At 36.6% G+C, this 17,682-nt stretch overlaps 1 protein-coding gene across 1 annotated transcript in view; it reads right to left on the reverse strand.

The window, feature by feature from the left end:
• TRABD2A (TraB domain containing 2A) overlaps positions 1 to 17,682 on the reverse strand; it is a 45,147-nt gene that overhangs the window by 13,773 nt on the left and 13,692 nt on the right. Inside the window, exon 2 of the mRNA XM_072404577.1 lies at positions 14,876 to 15,436. Within this exon, the coding sequence (XP_072260678.1) occupies positions 14,876 to 15,436 (561 nt within the window). The remainder of the gene's footprint in view (positions 1 to 14,875; positions 15,437 to 17,682) is intronic.

The following is a 17,682-nucleotide window of genomic DNA, read 5'->3' on the forward strand; positions in this document are numbered from 1 at the left end:
CAAGACTGGGGAAGATAGACTATCATGGGAGCACTTGGGTGGTCCAGTAAACCTGGAATGGATCTGGTCCAGGATTAAAAAGCTCTAACTAATAAAAAAATATTTTAAATACATTTATTCCTGGTTTGTTGGACCATCCAGCTTCCCCCAAGAACACTTCTCGAATTTTGCAGGGCTTTACCAAATCAGGCCCCAAGCTTTCTGACCCTTAAACAGCTGCATTACTTTGTAGTATCAGGACGTGAGGGAAAACCTTATTAGGTCAAAGGGAGAAATACCTGCTAGAAATGGTAAGTTCTACTAGTTTGAAGTTTTAGGTGTAATTAATAATTAAGTAGAAAAAATAGCAAATCAGATTCCAGCTCTCATTTCTGTAGTAACGCATCTTATTTTTTTTTATATATAAAAAGCTTTTTCAGGCAGAATTAAACAGTACAATTCTATTTTGAAATATTCTCAACACATTCCAATAGAATATTTTATGCATTAAATAAAGTTTAGTAACTCAGACAATCTGCTACAAACTCAGAATAGTTGTTAGACATTCGGGTACTATGTTTCTTTTGCAATTATCACTCTCACAAGGACTGTTTTTCTTTAATTTGTTGCATATCATTTTGTTAAAAACATCACCAGTACGATACATCATTAGCCACTTATTACTAGGTAAAACTTGGCAAAAGAGTCACAGATTTCCTGATCAAGTGTGCTTCATTTAGAGAACAGCAAAACACTTAAAACATTGACTTAGATAAATACAACATGAGCAAATAGCTGCTAATTACTTAGCAACATCTAAGCTAAGTATTAATTGTCTCACAAAACATAACACTTTGTTTGCATTTCTTTTTTACTGTTGGTTTTTATTCCAGCTGTCCTCGAGAGCTTTACTAGTCGGCAATTTTAAGTTTTTCATCAGAGCTTTGTTGGGCTTAAAAGATTTTTTTTGCCCTTTCAGGGATCTTGTTTTTTTGTGTTTCTTAATACAACTGTAAGAAGCCGTTCAGTGCTAGAAGCATGCTGGATAGCTAAACCACTGCTGTTACTGTATTACAGCCTGATACACCCCAGCAGTGTGATCCAATCAACAGGAAACATAAGCATTGCTGATTAGAGTACTGCACAAAAGGCTAAGGAACTGCTGGACAGTGCAATGGTCCATGCACCCCTACTGTTCAGTTTATATAATGATGAACCAGAAGTAATAAAATTGGAGATCAGGCAGGTATTTACTGCAGAAACAGGCAATAATCCTTCTGCATTAAAACAACTTCTTCAAAATCACTGAGCTTTATATGTACAGCCCTGTGTAAGAAGCTGCACCCTGGGTTCCTCTGCAGCAGCCGGTACTGAATAAACTCCCATGTGCCAGAATACAGTATTTACAGGTATGTTAGGTTTATCACACCATTACTGTGATCATCTGCACTGAAGACCATCATATCAACAAGAAGATCCTAGCACAAGCACCTCCTTTTTCTGTATATACAGCTGCCAATATTTATGATTTATATGGGCTCCAGGTCTAGCCAACCCAAGGGTCTTCCATTAATAGTGAAGTACAGGACCTATGAAGATTTCTGAGGGATCTATACCCTATGAAGGCTTTTACTTTGCAAGCTGCCAAAAAAATGTAATCATTGATAGATATTTTAGTAGGCACGTTGGCCAGATATTTCCATCCTTTATATATGTTGTTGCCCACCCACTGTATGTAAACAGAAAAGAATCTTGACTATAACAGCAGGCTGTAATAAACGTTTACATGGAATACCTAAAACTACTCCCATTTTTTTAGAAGAACACTTGAGACTCCTTGACTTTAAATGGGAAGGGTCAGGCCCAATTAGGGTGTATTTACATAAGCAGGAAGAGTTTTCAGGACTGCCATGGCAAACCAATGGAAGGGTTCAAAGTTCTATTTTTTTATATGACTTAGGAATGTATTGAGTTAATATCATTTCAAAACTTGTCATTCATGAATGATATTAATTAAACTGTACAAATTGGACAGTACGTGGGCTGTGCTATTTGGAGACTAGGTGATCATAATATAGTACATTGTGGAATTGCCGGCCATCCTATCTGTAGGAACCCAATAAACTCCTACAGGCATTTCCCACTGTCACCAAAACAAAAATGAAGGCAAATCAAGTATTTGAGACTTGCAATGAGAACATGAAGTAAGGAGGAATTCCAGTGGCAAAATATTCTGTCAAAAACTGGCAGTAGGTGAATTACCCACTTTTTACGAAATTTACCCAGCACACAGGTAGCAAAATTAATCTATGGCTATACACTTTCAATATGAATACAATATACATACACTTTGAACAAAGGTTCCTTATATGTAGATTTGTTGCTCAGTTCTTGATATTTGCATTATTAAGCTATGTGTAGCAATTTGTTAATAACAACAGATATAGGAAAGTGGAAATGTTATTTGAAAGGTGTGCTTTATACCTTTATTCTAATCTTGTAATGGTCTCGTGTGAACTATGCTTAGCTCATGTTTTCTTGATAACCTGCATTGGAGCCACTAGCTAGGCAAGTAGAGGTCCTGGTTACCATGCTGCAAAGAGATGAAGAAGAATACACGCAACAAATGAGGAACACAGAATCTACCAGTGTTTGTGTTTTTCTCAGGAAGTGCAGGATGTGCGGTAAATAACACTGAACACAATCAGAAAGTCTGTCCACTTCAATATGCTACCAAATATGCAAAGCTATATTTTAACACTAAGCAATACAAGCTATACAATAATATGTTGTATTTATATTACAATGATTAGATATTGGCAATGCTGGACATTCATTGATGCTCTTGCTCCATTTAAGGAATGATTATTGGTTACTCTTAGTTATTTATAAAAAAATACTACTATGAGTATTCTTTGTGCTCCTACAAATAATTTCAGTTTTCTGTATACGTTGTTGCCAGGCTTTTCACAATGAGTACAACTCTCCCATGATCACACGGTTTTGTATTGTGCAAACAGCGTCTCTGATTTCTACACTGCCAGAACCTGCGGACACATGGCCTGCATTTTTGCGGACTTTAAAACTGTTCCAAAAATAAGGATTCTGGCAAACGTAGGGATGTTGTCAGTGGGGCAGCCAGCTGCGCATGATAAATGCCAAGATGAAAATTATAACTACTCAGCAGTTAAGCTGTATCCTCTGGTTGAGTTACAATGTGATGTTAGAGGGAAAATGAAATGCTATACCAAGGCAAACTCATTTTTTCAAATTTAAATGAGTCTGGTACTATGTTTTTATTTTGCAACTGCACTATAAATGATGCCAGCAGCTAACTGCCTGATCGTTGTCTATCTGTGATGCATTGGCTTCGTTTCCTTGTGTTCAGGAGCTAAATCAAGCCTGTGTAAAATGAAGAATTACAGTACTTTAGTACTTTTCCTGCTTGATTAATTGCATATTCATCAGTGTTAACGATCTCCAGCAATTTGGAACTAAAAGCAGATATGCATTCCAAGTACCTCACACTTCTCTCTCTACCTTCAGCTTGTACAGTCTATTGAAGATATTTATAAAATGTCAGCCTGTTCCTAAGTCAGTATGCCTGGGATACACGTCAACAGGCATTCTTGATGAAGGCAATTACTTCGTCATAAAAAAGTAGATAATACCACTAAATATATAGGACAATCTGGACAGCAAGACTGTACTAAATGGTAACAATTATGAAGTTAGTTATTTAGTTGAAGTTAGATGTCAGTCTCAAATAAATAAAAGGATTATGCTGAAATAACTTCAGGAACAGCATTTATCAAGATGCAATGTTTATGTAGACAGAATAAAGTGATGCTGTTACTACAGAACAACCACTTTAAACTCAACCATATTTGGTCCACGTCGATTCCCGCCATGTATGGAAAAACCATTTCAAGTTTTAGCAACCCCCCACTGCCTTAGTTCTAAATAAAATAGACCTTTCCATAAAAAGAAATGAGTGAATCTAGAGGCCCTAGGTTTCACAAATTCAGTTTGTACCTTAGCAAAACTAATACTAAGGCGAATCCCACTTAAGTCCAAGGAGTACAAGTCCATATAAAAATGTTTCCCCATTTTTTGGTCAACAGGTAAACATTACTGCTCCTGATGAAGTTATGAAGAGGGTCTCGGTGACACTGGGTTCACTGGCAGTGCAAAGCTTCATACTACTGACTTTGCTACTTTGCATTTCACACAACTGTCCCCTGAACTCCCTGCTTTATACTAAAAATCCCTTGAAGTCTATGTTACATAGACTTGAATACAATATTACTTGCTACTGACCTCGACACTCTGCATTACTTATTACTGATCTTTTCTCTATGGCCAACAAAGGGTTTAGTTCCATTTGTAGGCCCTATATACACCCTTGAATGAGCCTCAATGAATGACCAACATAACCAATATTTAATAACTTTAGCATAAATATGATATAGTATTGTATAGTTTGTAATCTTTGACATTGTAATATGTTTTAGATGTGCGGTAATATATCAAAGTAGATGCCAATAGTAACAAGCACAAAGTAGTAGTCTGCAGTCTGATAGCAGTCAGCAATATTTACCTTACATTCACCATCCTGCACCTCCTGGGAAAAACAAACATACAGTGGTGGACATTGTGTTCTTCCCCTGTTGCATGTGGTCTTCTCAATCTACTGTCAGATTACAAACCATGACTTATAAGAGCACTTTTTCTCCAAGGCACTTAGAGAACTTGGAATCTCAAACCCAGGGTGGCAGCAAACCTGAACCTTATCCCTACATAGGAAAGTTGTAACAGCTGGTTTTATGCCATTTATCACAACCCATTGGTAATTCTGGCCAAAAATATGTATATATATATTTTACATGAAATTTTCTACTAATAATGATCTCACAGTAGGTGACTTTTTAGATTTTTCTTGCAGGAAATTTTAACACTTTTTTTAAATAAACATTGAACGGAGGCAGTTTTGTTATATGGCCATTTAGTCCTTCACCATTGTTCCTTTCTTATATCTCTGTTCCTCAACACACTAAAAAGATTTCTGAAGCCTTGTGGATAATGAAATTCATTTAACTGTCACTTTTTCTGCTAGGAAAAGTACATTACTTTGTGATTGCTGGGCATTTGTATTGCCAATGGCGTCAATACAGTACACTGGCGCATGAGCAAAACAGATGTAAATGTCATTTTTGACAAGTGCAATTTGTGGCTGTACATCAAATAAGGGAAAAGAAAAGCATACTGAAGTCCCTGTATTAAAGGTAGCAGGTATTAGAGTGAAAATGAATTTGAAACCAGCTTTGTAAAACTGATTTGACTCCTATCCTTGAAATGAAAATGAAAAAGCAAATGAGAACAAGTCAGGGGGGAATGATAGTGATATTTTGTATTTCATTTATTTTAGTATTTTGTATTTCATTTATTACAGTCATGACATTTTTTAAAAAAATATATATTTTTGTCAAGTAAATATTGCATATAATATTTTCCTATTTTTCTTTTGAGCCTAAAGGTTGATCTTCAGGGGTAATTTTTACTGAATGTTTTTGGAGGAGTGTGGAGGAGAGCCCCGAGGAAACACATGCAAAGGAAGAACAAGCTAACATCATTTAGTCATATTAGGACAAGGAGTATGTTAAGGCTACAGAACTCCTTTCTATTCCGATGTTTACAGGTAGTCCCCGGGTTAAGGACATCTGACATACAGACACCTCCTAGATACGGGGCTTCCCTGCTCACTGTGTGCAGAACGGAGGCTTGAAGGGGGCGGTTTCCATGACTTGCAGAAGTAATCTTTTGGTAAACACAGCTAAGGTTGTGGGTAATCTTAGGGGGTGAGCTTTTTCTGCAGCCTCCTGTAACTCTTTAATGACCAAGACAAACTCTGCAGTTGCTCCTTTTTTGCTTTGATTGTGATTAATTCACATTGAGGATTTTATACAGTAACTGACACCTCACTGCCTAATAATCTGTTGAGACAAACATCTGTCCTAACTGAATTTATTAAAATAATGTACTTGTTCCAGCTTACATACAGATTCAACTTAAGAACAAACCTACAGTCCCTATATCTTACGTAACCCGGGGACTACCTGTATAGCATGAGAATATAATACAGCATAGAATAATACATAAATAATACATAAACTAATACATTTGTCAGGAAATGAGGGGACAAACAAGGCTTTCTTTTGATAAAATTATCTTTTAAATATGTATATATTTTTATGCAATCCAAACACAAAAAATTGGACTGGATGCTGGTTTGGGCATAAAAAAGTGAGGTGGACAGAACGTGGTATGGATAAAATGGAGCAGTGAGTATTGAAATATTTTGAGATATTTTACAAAGCAGATGAATATAAAGGCTACCTTGTGACAGAAGAGGGAAAGTGGTGCACAGGCATTAACTGCCCTTCAAAGAAGGGGAACAAAAACAAATGAATCCTAATAGATGAGAATCCCTTCTGATTTGCCTTTTAAATACCCCAGGGGCTACAGACAGTTGGTGAATATAATATATGTTCATAATAAAATGATATAAAACACCAAAATAATATTCATGATTATTCAACATGACCTGATAAAAAAACAATACATTATCGCCAGGCCACTATATATTATCAGTGAAAAAAGGTGAATATCAATGTCAGTCTTTGACAAATCATTCCCTGTTATTTTCACATGCCCTAAATGTCTGTCTTGCCTAAAGTTAAAAAGTGTTTATTTAATGATGTACAGTACTTAATAGTGTGAGAGCATACAAATCCTTGATGCTTGCAATTATTGTTCGTTGCTCAAGCTAAGGGGGGTTGGGGATGGAAGAGAGAGTGAGACTACAGCAGATGCCTTTTTGTCACAGACAAAAGACCCACTGCCACCATCTCCACTTTTCAGAACTTTCATCCAACTTGGATCAAAGCTCCACTTTACATATGAAAGCATTATAGTATTATGCAACTCAAATTAGCCAATCGCCACCCTGCTAGTATTCACGTCTACACAACTAAACTCTAACATCTGCTTAATCGCTTGCCCCTATATTCTCCTCTTTTGCTTTCTTCCCAAAGGGTTGAAAGCCATTTAACTTCTGTAATTAGAGTTACGGAAACAGGCTGAACCTTGTGAAAACAGCTTAAGAGAAAGTGAAACTTTTCAAAGTGCATAACCTTTTCTCAATATTTGTTCCCCTCTAGAAGTCATGCTGGGAGCATAATAGTGCCATGTCTGCTGTTTCTTTGCTACCTGAGCTGAACGTCTGTGGGCTCCATGCCAATGATGAAGTCCATGGACAATAGCTATGAAAGTCAATAATCTGACTTTGTCATGCTAATCTCTCTGAGAAAAAAGAGCCTTCTGACCAGGCAATAGCTTATATGTTCCTTGACTTAGGTCCTCTGATACTATTGAAGCTGACAGCTGGGCATGCCCTTCAAGAACAGAGGCCACCTAAAAGATCCGTCATTTACCATTCTTCAAAGCCTGCAGTTATGAAGGCCTGTCACGGTTAAGGAATGCCTTTGTATGGAATCATTTCATGGTGGAAAAGTCAATGAAAACAAAGATGAACAAAGCTTATCTAATATAAGCACAACCATATCAGTAACATCTACATTGCATAGATCCCTAGTCACAAAGCAATTATCAATGCAACCACACAAATAACATATAAAATAAAGTAAGTAAAAGTTTTGTTTTTTAATACTTGTCAGTATCTATGCATCATAAACAGTCAATATTTTGTATTAAAGCTAAACACCAGCTCCAGTTAAACTACTACTATAAAGTGGCAGCATATTGTGGTCATCATTTACAGTGCAGGACTAGAAATAATGCTTTGTAAGTGAGGACACCAAGGGTCCATAATACTTTCTCTATCAGGATAATAAAAACACCTGGGATACCCTGTGAAAGTAGCAAGTTTATATTTTTTTGTCTTTTGGAAATTTTGCTTAAGCTTTAATCTATTACTGCTAGTATCTGACACCTCTTACACGTCAAATTGCGTTTCTCTTTTTTGGCTGCTGTGGTCTATTTCACCAACTCTTAATCATTGCAGAAGGCAGACCTGACATAAAGATTGGGAGAAGGAACCACAGAAGCCATTGGGGTACACACCCAAGCCTAGCATAGTATCAACACATAGAGCTCAGCAAGACTGCCTATTTTCCGTGAACCAAAAGGTCCAATCATTGAAGCCTTTTGGAATACTGAAAAACTATTTTGTTATTTTCCTCTTTCTAGATACAATCTGACATGCGGAGTTAGCATGCTGACTGTTAATTTTCTGTTATGTCAACCCAGGTTGTCATTATGGACGAAAACAAGCTGTTTCCTAGCACTTTAGTGCTTAGGAAATGTAAAGGAACTGCAAAGCTCTTTTCATTATCACTGTAGAAAATTGGACACCCAGTAAAAGTACCTGCACTGTAAAATGAACATCTATGTGAACAAGCCCTAAAGCTCCCAAGTAACAATATAGCAGCAACATGATATAAAGTACATGGTGATACTTTAGGGAAATTGACATAACAGTAAATTGTCTCCTTTACTATAGCTGCTATCTGATACAACTGAATAACACTTTTGTGTTGGGTGATAATCTCTGAAAATAATAGCTCCACCAGCAGACAGCAGCCAGCTGCTTTAAAAAATAAAGTCAAAAATGACAAATGCTTCTAGGAAATTGTTTGGACCTTTTCTCCTGGAGTCTAATGTTATCACTTATCAAACAAGTTAAAAATGAGTGTAACCTCAGAGGCACACATTACCAACAAGCACATGCAAGCTCGGGACGGCATTCCTCGGGAGCACTGAACATGAAGAAATATTGCTCCCAACCTTTGAAAACGGCAATAATGCATAAACAGTGAAGGAAAATAAAACATGAACAGTACTATAACAATCCTGTGTATGACATCAGGGACCATTCATCAATGCTGTCATACCTATCCTCTGTGAGCTAGAAATCACTTGCTATGGTGTAATGTAATGATGATCAAGCAGTAGCAGACTGATTGTACACTGATTAATAGCTGCATGAAATAACAATACAGACAGTGATAATCTTCTCATTATGTCTCAAAATCCAATTAAAATACAAGAGTAAAAAAGATGTGCTAAGCAGAAAGCTTTCTAGCACTGCTTCTTTCCAAAGACAACCCAACTAAAATTTCATAGAACACTCCCTGAGCCTTAATGCCATCAACCACAGATTAACTGAGCTTGTCCTATCAACCTTACAGTGCACTTGTGGCCAGGCTATATACTCACATATATATTAATGTTTTAACCAATAGATTCAGCTACAAGCAAATCAATAAAAACTAAAACAATAAAGATATACTTTATTATGGAAAACATATAGAAATATTATTTATACTTAAACAGCACAAATGTCCTAAATATACATATCCTAACAGTACTTATCTTGGAATCTGAGTGAGACTTGGCATTCCTGTACCTACAGCCTCTGTGTATATATGCTGTGTGAGATCTAAGACATTGCTTCTTACAAATGCTAGTCTTAGGGCATTTGGAGTGAAATTTAGCGATTGCACTACTACAAAAGTTTGACAAAGCCCCACATCTACCTGCACACAAAGGTCCGGATTTATTAAAGCTCTCCAAAGCTGGATAGGATACACTTTCATCAGTAAAGCTGGCTGATCCAGGAAACCTGCAATGGGTTTCCTAAAAGTAATTTGCTGATTATTAGCAAATGTTTTCAATCCTAAACCAGATCCATTTCAGCTTTGTTGGATCACCCAGCTTCACTGATGAAAGTGTATTCTCTCTTTAATAAATTAAGTAAATTTAATATTTTAATTTAATTTATTATTTCATTTTTTTGTCCCCATTTAACCTCTAGTGCCCGGGGATCACACACTGACAGGAGGATTCCCACAGCTGTGCATCTAGTGCCTGTTTATCAAACAATTGCAAACCCACAAGGTCTTCTAAACTATCCTTATATTTTCCTTGAAAAAAGTCTGGCAACAACACCTCCTTTGTAGAAAATAAAGAATTCTTTTGCTTGATCCAACGCTTCTGCAAATTGGCTAAATAGACAGGGCAGTGTATTTATAAAGCCATGAATCACCAAACATGCTGCGTAATATGTTGGCGCTATATAAATCCTGTTTAATAATAATAATAATGGTGGAGAATCTTCCAGGTCTATGTATTTTAATAGCTGTGATTGATTCACTTCCAGATGTTTGGTAAATGGTTCACTGCTTTATAAATAGGCTCTATATGTGATATGTTTCTAGATAAAGTGGTGGAAAGACAATATGAATTAATTTAATGCATAAAATTGCAGAAATTGTTTCTCCTATGACTTGATAAATATTTGTAAAATATGTCTCCATTCTAGCCCAATGACACTGTACTAAAGCATATGTAAACCCAAGAATATATTGCAGCTTTACAGTATTCAAATATAGTTGCTGCATTAACTTTTTTTTTTTAGAGAGTTATCTCTCTCTTTCTTCCGGGTGACACTGGCAGTAAAACACTTCTTGTTATAGGATAGCAGCACCCACTCACTATTCTGAATCAGGACAGAAAGAGCATAGGACTAAAAGACATCCCCCCTTTGTTCTCCATACTATAGCAGAAATGAGTCTGCAGTTTTTAGATAAGTGTGAGAACAATGTAACTGCTACAGTCCTAAGCTGCATACACACGTGCAAATTAAAGTAATTGGAAAGGATCTTTTACGATCCTTTCCAACCACTAGCACTGCACAATGCATGAACGAGCGCTGTACATACAGCACCGTTGTGCTCAATGCAGAGAGGAGGGGGAGAGCAATGGAGCGGCACCCTGCTGCACGCTCTCCCCCTTTCCTTGCATTAGGATTGTTAGTCGTCCATCGTCCGTGGATCCGCCAGGACGGTCGTTCAGACGACGGGCGCTATACACACACCAGAAGAACCAATGGACGTGTGTACGTAACTTAAGAAAAGATGATGTTGCTGTATAAATAAAAAATAATACCACTAATCGAAACATGCAGCAAAGTCAGAGTCCACAGCAACTAAGCAGTTTTCAAGATTTCTGGCTAGATCAACAAGCATTTGTTTGTACTAATTAAACAGATAATCATCTGAACTTCCAATGGCATACTTAATAGACCAAAAGTGTTTACCTACACTTTAAGGAAATGTTGTGAAAAGAATTAATTAATGTTGATGTTGATTTGATTTTAGGCACCTACAGCCTACAAACTTTGCTGTTTACTGTTAGGTCAGAAAATGCCACAAACCAATAGACCATAAGTCAGATTTATTAAAATGCGCTAAAACTGGAGAAGACAGACTATCATGGGTGAACTTGGGGGATACAGCAAACGTGGAATGGGTTTTTTTGCTATTATTTAGAAAATAGTTTTGGTCTGGTACCAGATCCATTCCAGGTTTGCAGGAACACCCATGTTTTCCCATAATAGTCTATCTTCTCCAATCTTTGAGAGTTTATTAAATAGGCATGGTGGCTCAGAGGTAGCACTCTTGCCTAGGTCCCAGGTTTGTATCCAGGCCAGAAACTATCTCCATGGAGTTTGCAGGTTCTACCTGTGTCTGCGTGGGTTTTCTCTGGGTACTCCGGTTTCTTACAACATCTCAAAAACATGCTGTTAGATTAATTGGCTTCCTCCCAAAATTGACCTTAGACTGTATTAATGACATATGACCATCATATGACCATGTAGGGACATTAGATTGTGAGCCCCTTTGAGGGACAGTTAGTGACATGACTATTGACTTTGTACAGCGCTGTGTAATATGATTGTGCTATATAAATACTGTATAATAAAAAGTCCCCATTCATGCAGAGAGAGGTTTCAGCATAAAACCAACCTAAACACCACACTGTCTGTAACTTTGTACAGTAAACCTAAAATCAATAGATGATGAGATAAACAGGTCCCATGTTTGACTGCACCTGTCACATGTCAAAATGGGACTTACCCACATGGCAGCACATTGCTTTAATACACACACACACACACATGGCCGGGAAAGTAACTTACTGTTTTTTTAAACAAAAGGTCAGGTGGCATTTGGGAGTAGCAAACGGCTTGGCTAACTTCATTAGTTTGTATGATGTATTCTGCAGAGTGCTAGCCCAAATATAAAAATCGCACACATACTGTACTCTACAGCAAACCTGCTCGGATGTATGTCATTATTAGTGAAAATTGGCACATACAGTGGTTGGCCATTCTTTCTGCATTCTCCAAAAACATTTTTCATGATTTTTCTCATTCTATATTAGTAGTACTAATGTACACATGATTGCTTTAAACCTGGAAACTGTAAGAGTTTTCACACAGTATGTGACTATCAATCATCTAGCTTGAATCCCAGGTACTTGTTATTCTTCCCACAGATGTCCACGCCTATCTCTTTCAATGAAGAGCTTCTTAGGTTCTTACTGAGTCAAATATTTTCACAGCTGTGGCCATTCACAAGGAACCTTCTGCTTCTTTTCGCTCACTGATAACGCACAAGGGTGGAAGGTGACAATCTGTGATTACTGACCATTCCTTTGTAGATAAAATTACAATACGCATGGATATATAATCTTCTAGGCAAACTGACACACTTTGTGTCACCACTGATAACATTTGGAACTCTAAAAGAAGTGATTAAATTAAATACACACCTACAATACTCATCCAAATATTTCCTTAAATAAATTCCTTAAATAAGATGGTGGAATCTTTAATAATCTCTCAATGTAATCTTTTTTTAAACTTGCAATAGTGGTTTTGATTGAAATTGTACTTTAAAATAGTAGAAAAATCAAATCACGTACAAAGGCATAAATAAATGTATTACTGTCAATTTTTTGCCTATTTTCAACATCACAATTACCCAAATTTTTTTGGTTTGTAAAACTCTTGAGTGATAGATTTCTTAGTTTCCAGCAAATACTTGCAAATGTATTTGCTACTATTCCCAATGAATAAAAAAATTGAAAATTGTATATTACCAACATTTGGGACAGGTTCCCTATTCGTAGGACCTATTAGGACTAAACATTTAAGCTAAACTAACATACGTTTGGTACAGATAGATTTACCTAATTCTTGATAGTTTCCTTAATAATAGCAGTAAAATTAGATGACAGCCAAAAAGTTATCCGGTCTCTAACTTATAATATAGCCCTAGCCCCAACTGGACCTTCAGTTCTATATAAACGTATTAGATGGTGATGACATTATATATCCTATTTCAGGCAGACTGGTACAATCTTTATTTGCATGGAACGCCTAAATCCATCCTAGCTGATCTTTAAAAATTCGAATTACATTTTTGGAGCCTATTGGTACTGTTTTCCTACCCAAGGTATCAGATCTGTTAATGTACATACAACCTATATACAATAATGGAGATACAATCCAGCAAATAGCCAAAAGATCTGTCGTTCTCCCCCTAAACTTTCCATAGAGCAGATCGGCTCTAAATGTACATCATTCTTTTAGTCTTTTGACGTTGGAAAGGATCGTGAAAGATCCTTTCCGGCGATATCTATTAAATGTGTGTATGCAGCCTCACTTTATAAAATCTCTTATAGATTGGTAAATGTTATTGTCAATCAGTGCTTTCAAAAACCCAATGTTAGCTTCCACACATATAGCTCATGTTTTAGTGCAATTATTACTGTTTGTGTTAATTATTTATTACAAATGTAAAAACATTACTGGGAAAATCACAAATCCTGTTATAAAGTACAGGGTGACACAAATTTCTTGACAGCTCATGCGTGGAGCCAGTTAGCATAGATAATGTTGCCTTTCTGAAGCATTCCTACTTTGTGTGTGCAAAAATAAATAGGCGGCCTGTTTGTGATTGTTAATGAAATCATGTAAAGAGTAAATACATGTATGCTGTATGCCCCCATACCTAGGGAATTGCAATGGAGTAGATCAGACTTTCTCAACCATTTTAACATAGGAGAACCCCTGAAATAAGTTCCAAGTCTTAGGAAAGCCCTGCTATAATGACTATATCCACAGCTCACAGTGGTCAGTGGCAAAAATACCTTTTACACTGTGGGCCATTAGGAAGAATGTCACCATTCCTGATAGCCAAAAAGATGATTGGTGTCATTTAAAATGACCTGAGAGGTCAAATTGCTCAAGGAACTCCTAGCAACTTCTGGATGAACCCTGGTTAAGAAACACCGGAGAAGATGAACATAACAAGTACGCGGCATGTATAGTACATAATTGTGCAATTACACTGCATAGCAAAGTTAGGGCTGAGCACATAAAAATAATTGTAAAAAGACATGCTTGAATGGTGACATGCCTGTAAAAAGATAAAAATCTCCGTGGCTCCCAGGTCCAATTTTCAGGTAAGAATCTACAGCTGCATACTTGACTTTCATGATACACTGATTATGACTTTTATGAGTAAGGCTGGGTCTACACAACATCTCTGAAAACCGCCTATGCTGCGTTTTCCCACGTTTTTAATGTGTTTACGTTTTGAGTGCTTAAAAACATGGGAAACGCAGGAAACGGTCCGATTGAAATCAATGGATGTGTTTTCCCCGTTTTTTGGTGTTTTCCAGCGTTAACCCAGCGTTTTAGTTTTTTAAATGTTGCAAGCAACGTTATAGATAAAGCTCAAAAACTTGCCTCAAGGAAACGTCCTGGTGTAGATTAGCCCATAGGTATGCATGGGAATTTCAAACATGGGCTTTAAAAGCCTCAGGTTAAACGTTGGGGAAAACGCCCGTGTAGACTAAGCCTTACTGTGCATGTGGTGATTTATTACAACAGATCAGCTCTTGCTGCAAAACCTCTCACCTTGTGAAAGTTTTCTGTATACTGTCTGTGCATCCTTTGTCTTACCTGAGAGAGGCTTAATCCATTAAGAGGATGGCATTGTTCTTCAACATTCTCCACTGCTCCAGTCCTCTTTTTAAGGCGTTCAGCTTCCTGGGCAAGATATAAATCCAGAACTGGGACTCCTCTTGATTTGATATCAACCTCTGTCAGTGAATTTACCATCAACATGACCCACACAGGTCTCTTTTTTTCCCAATTCCCTGCTATTGCATTAAATAAGTAGTCGGCATAAAGCCCTTTCCCCTGTTGGTCTGGCGTCATCCAAGAAGGAATCATGAGTTTAACGTATTCCAAATGGCGCTTTAGTCTGCGGTAAATATCCCTTGGAAGAACACTTTGTAGATTTTCACCCTGAGGCAGCATTTGGCAACTGGTCAGAGAAGAAACTGTATAAGGGTCTGTCAAATCCAGCTCAAAATACACAATATTACTCTGCTGGAAAGCTTTCTTAGAATTTTCTGGGATAAAATCCCACACCCTTGTGTATGGAACATGAATAGTGCCAAAAAAGTATGAAGGAGGGTCTCGTTTGATGGTCCAGAGGAAGGAATTCATATGGCTTTGCTGCAAAAAGAGGAAAATGCAGAGCTTAAAATTACAGTTATTAACTTTATTCACATTATTAACATCAAGGAGAGAAGAACAATTTATATACATTTGATAACACAACATAACATTTTTACAATTAGGTTTAATGATACATACAAAATAATTATGAATGTAATAAAAATAAACCTCCATGATTAACATGTGCATATAGTATGAGGCTGCCAAATCCCTGAATTATTTTGAATTAATAGGCTTCATCTGAAAAGTTTTTCCTTAAGTCTTTGATCTCTGCTTTAATGTAATTTATTCCAAAACAAATCTGACACTTAGAATCCACTACTGCAGGTCAGGTGAGAGTTCAGATTTCAAAGAAGGTTCAATCAGCTTCACATTTAAAGTTCATGAAGCTTTTGCATGTCATTATCAACATATAATAAATGTATACTTGACAAGAATTCCATTTGGCATTTTTTTCATCACCATGTTTAAAATGATTCAAGTACAGTTTATATGAATGCTTGTGCTGTGACTTAGGTGACTGCTCAGTTGTATATTTCTATACAATTTACATTATTGTATAGAGCCCTGGAGAGCTCTAAGTAAAAAAAAGGTAAAAACATAAAACATTAAATAATAATATGTCTCACAATCATAAAGTGGTCACCAGATCTACACAGAATGTAGTTTACAATATTAAACGCAAAAACATAGCAGCCACGACCTTGGTGAATACTTGTCAATATATAAAAACTGCAATCTAGAAAGTGTTATTGACCTGTATGACTGATGTATCTAAAAAGGTGCCATCTCTTTTAACCCTTATTACAAAAAGGGTCATATACTGTAAGGAGCGCAGATGAGACTTGGAACAATAAAAATGATACTAGAGAATTCTATTATCATTTTGCTTTTTACATACTTCAGTATGTTTTAGTCACAGGTCAGGATTAAGCATGCTATAAATGAGTGTCAGAAATAAGTCAGAACTACTCATCCCTATATCTGTTCCTATTCAGTGACTCAGCCAGCGCTATAGTCAAACATCAGAATACCAAGCACTGAATTAGCATTCTCAAAGGAGAAGCCAGTAATAGAAGCCTCCATTAAGTTCTGATGACAGTTCACTGTTAAGAAACCATCAAATAAACATTCTATTTTGACCATTTCTCATAAATGATTTTTGTTGTATCATTCACATAGCTGAATATGAAATCAGTGATTCTTGACATGGTGGAAGATTTGGGTGCAGGAGGGTATACTTTTAGTGTTTATTAATAGAAGTGAATGTGTTTAGGAGGATAAATTAGTGTTATGGCTTCAATTCAGAGTTCAGTAAGAATTATAGTCAGGGAATTGAAATTCATTTTGCGGGTGATGATTTCTGTAAAGGTTAGGTTTAGGTATCAGAATTTTATGCTGAAGATTAGGCCAAATTTTTTTAAGATTAAAGTAAAGATAATATAACCCCAATTACTAACATTTCTCAGAACAAGCAAATGTAATGCCAAAAATTAATTTCAATCTTTGTATATATACAGCTTCCTAAAATAATTTCTAGTTTCTTTTCTTCCAGCCTCGCCAGCTTATCATATGCTGCCAAACACCAACTCACATAGGCATGGTCTACCTCGTCACCATCAAGAAACTTTTCCAAAAACTATTGTGTGACAGCACATGAATGGAACACATAGTACATAAAGTGAAAACAGCGATTCTATTCAACAAATGGTGGGAACAGGTATTTTATATATATAATTGTTAACGATATACAAGGATTTAGCAAATCAAATAATATTCAGTTAGATCTACATGAACCTAAAGCAAGCATTACATATACCATGCCACTCGCATTGTAACATACCCGACATCTTGTTCTGGCTTCTTGCACAGCTTCTCTATTCCTCTCACTAAGCTCACATGGACTAAAAGGAGCTGATACCTAGCCACTTAAAGTTACTAAAAATTGTATTATATTGCCTATATATCTGCTTATAGTTTACAGACTATATCATTGACAGTGTACACTAGCAGCTCATATTTCACAGTGGAATTTATTTTTTTCTTTCATATATAGCAGCAGGGGGCCGTCTGGTTTATTTCAGTTTGAAAAATTGCTCTGAGTGGCAAAATAGAAATCGGCAGATGATTTGCTACGAGAATTAAAAGATCACATTGACATGAAAGTGGATAGAAACAGGTGAATGTTGACCAGCAAAGCCTGGTTCAAATTTACTAGAGACAAAGGCACAGGCTGAGTCTTT

This window comes from Pyxicephalus adspersus, chromosome 3 (assembly GCF_032062135.1).
Source record: "Pyxicephalus adspersus chromosome 3, UCB_Pads_2.0, whole genome shotgun sequence".
In the NCBI taxonomy this organism is placed as follows: domain Eukaryota; kingdom Metazoa; phylum Chordata; class Amphibia; order Anura; family Pyxicephalidae; genus Pyxicephalus; species Pyxicephalus adspersus.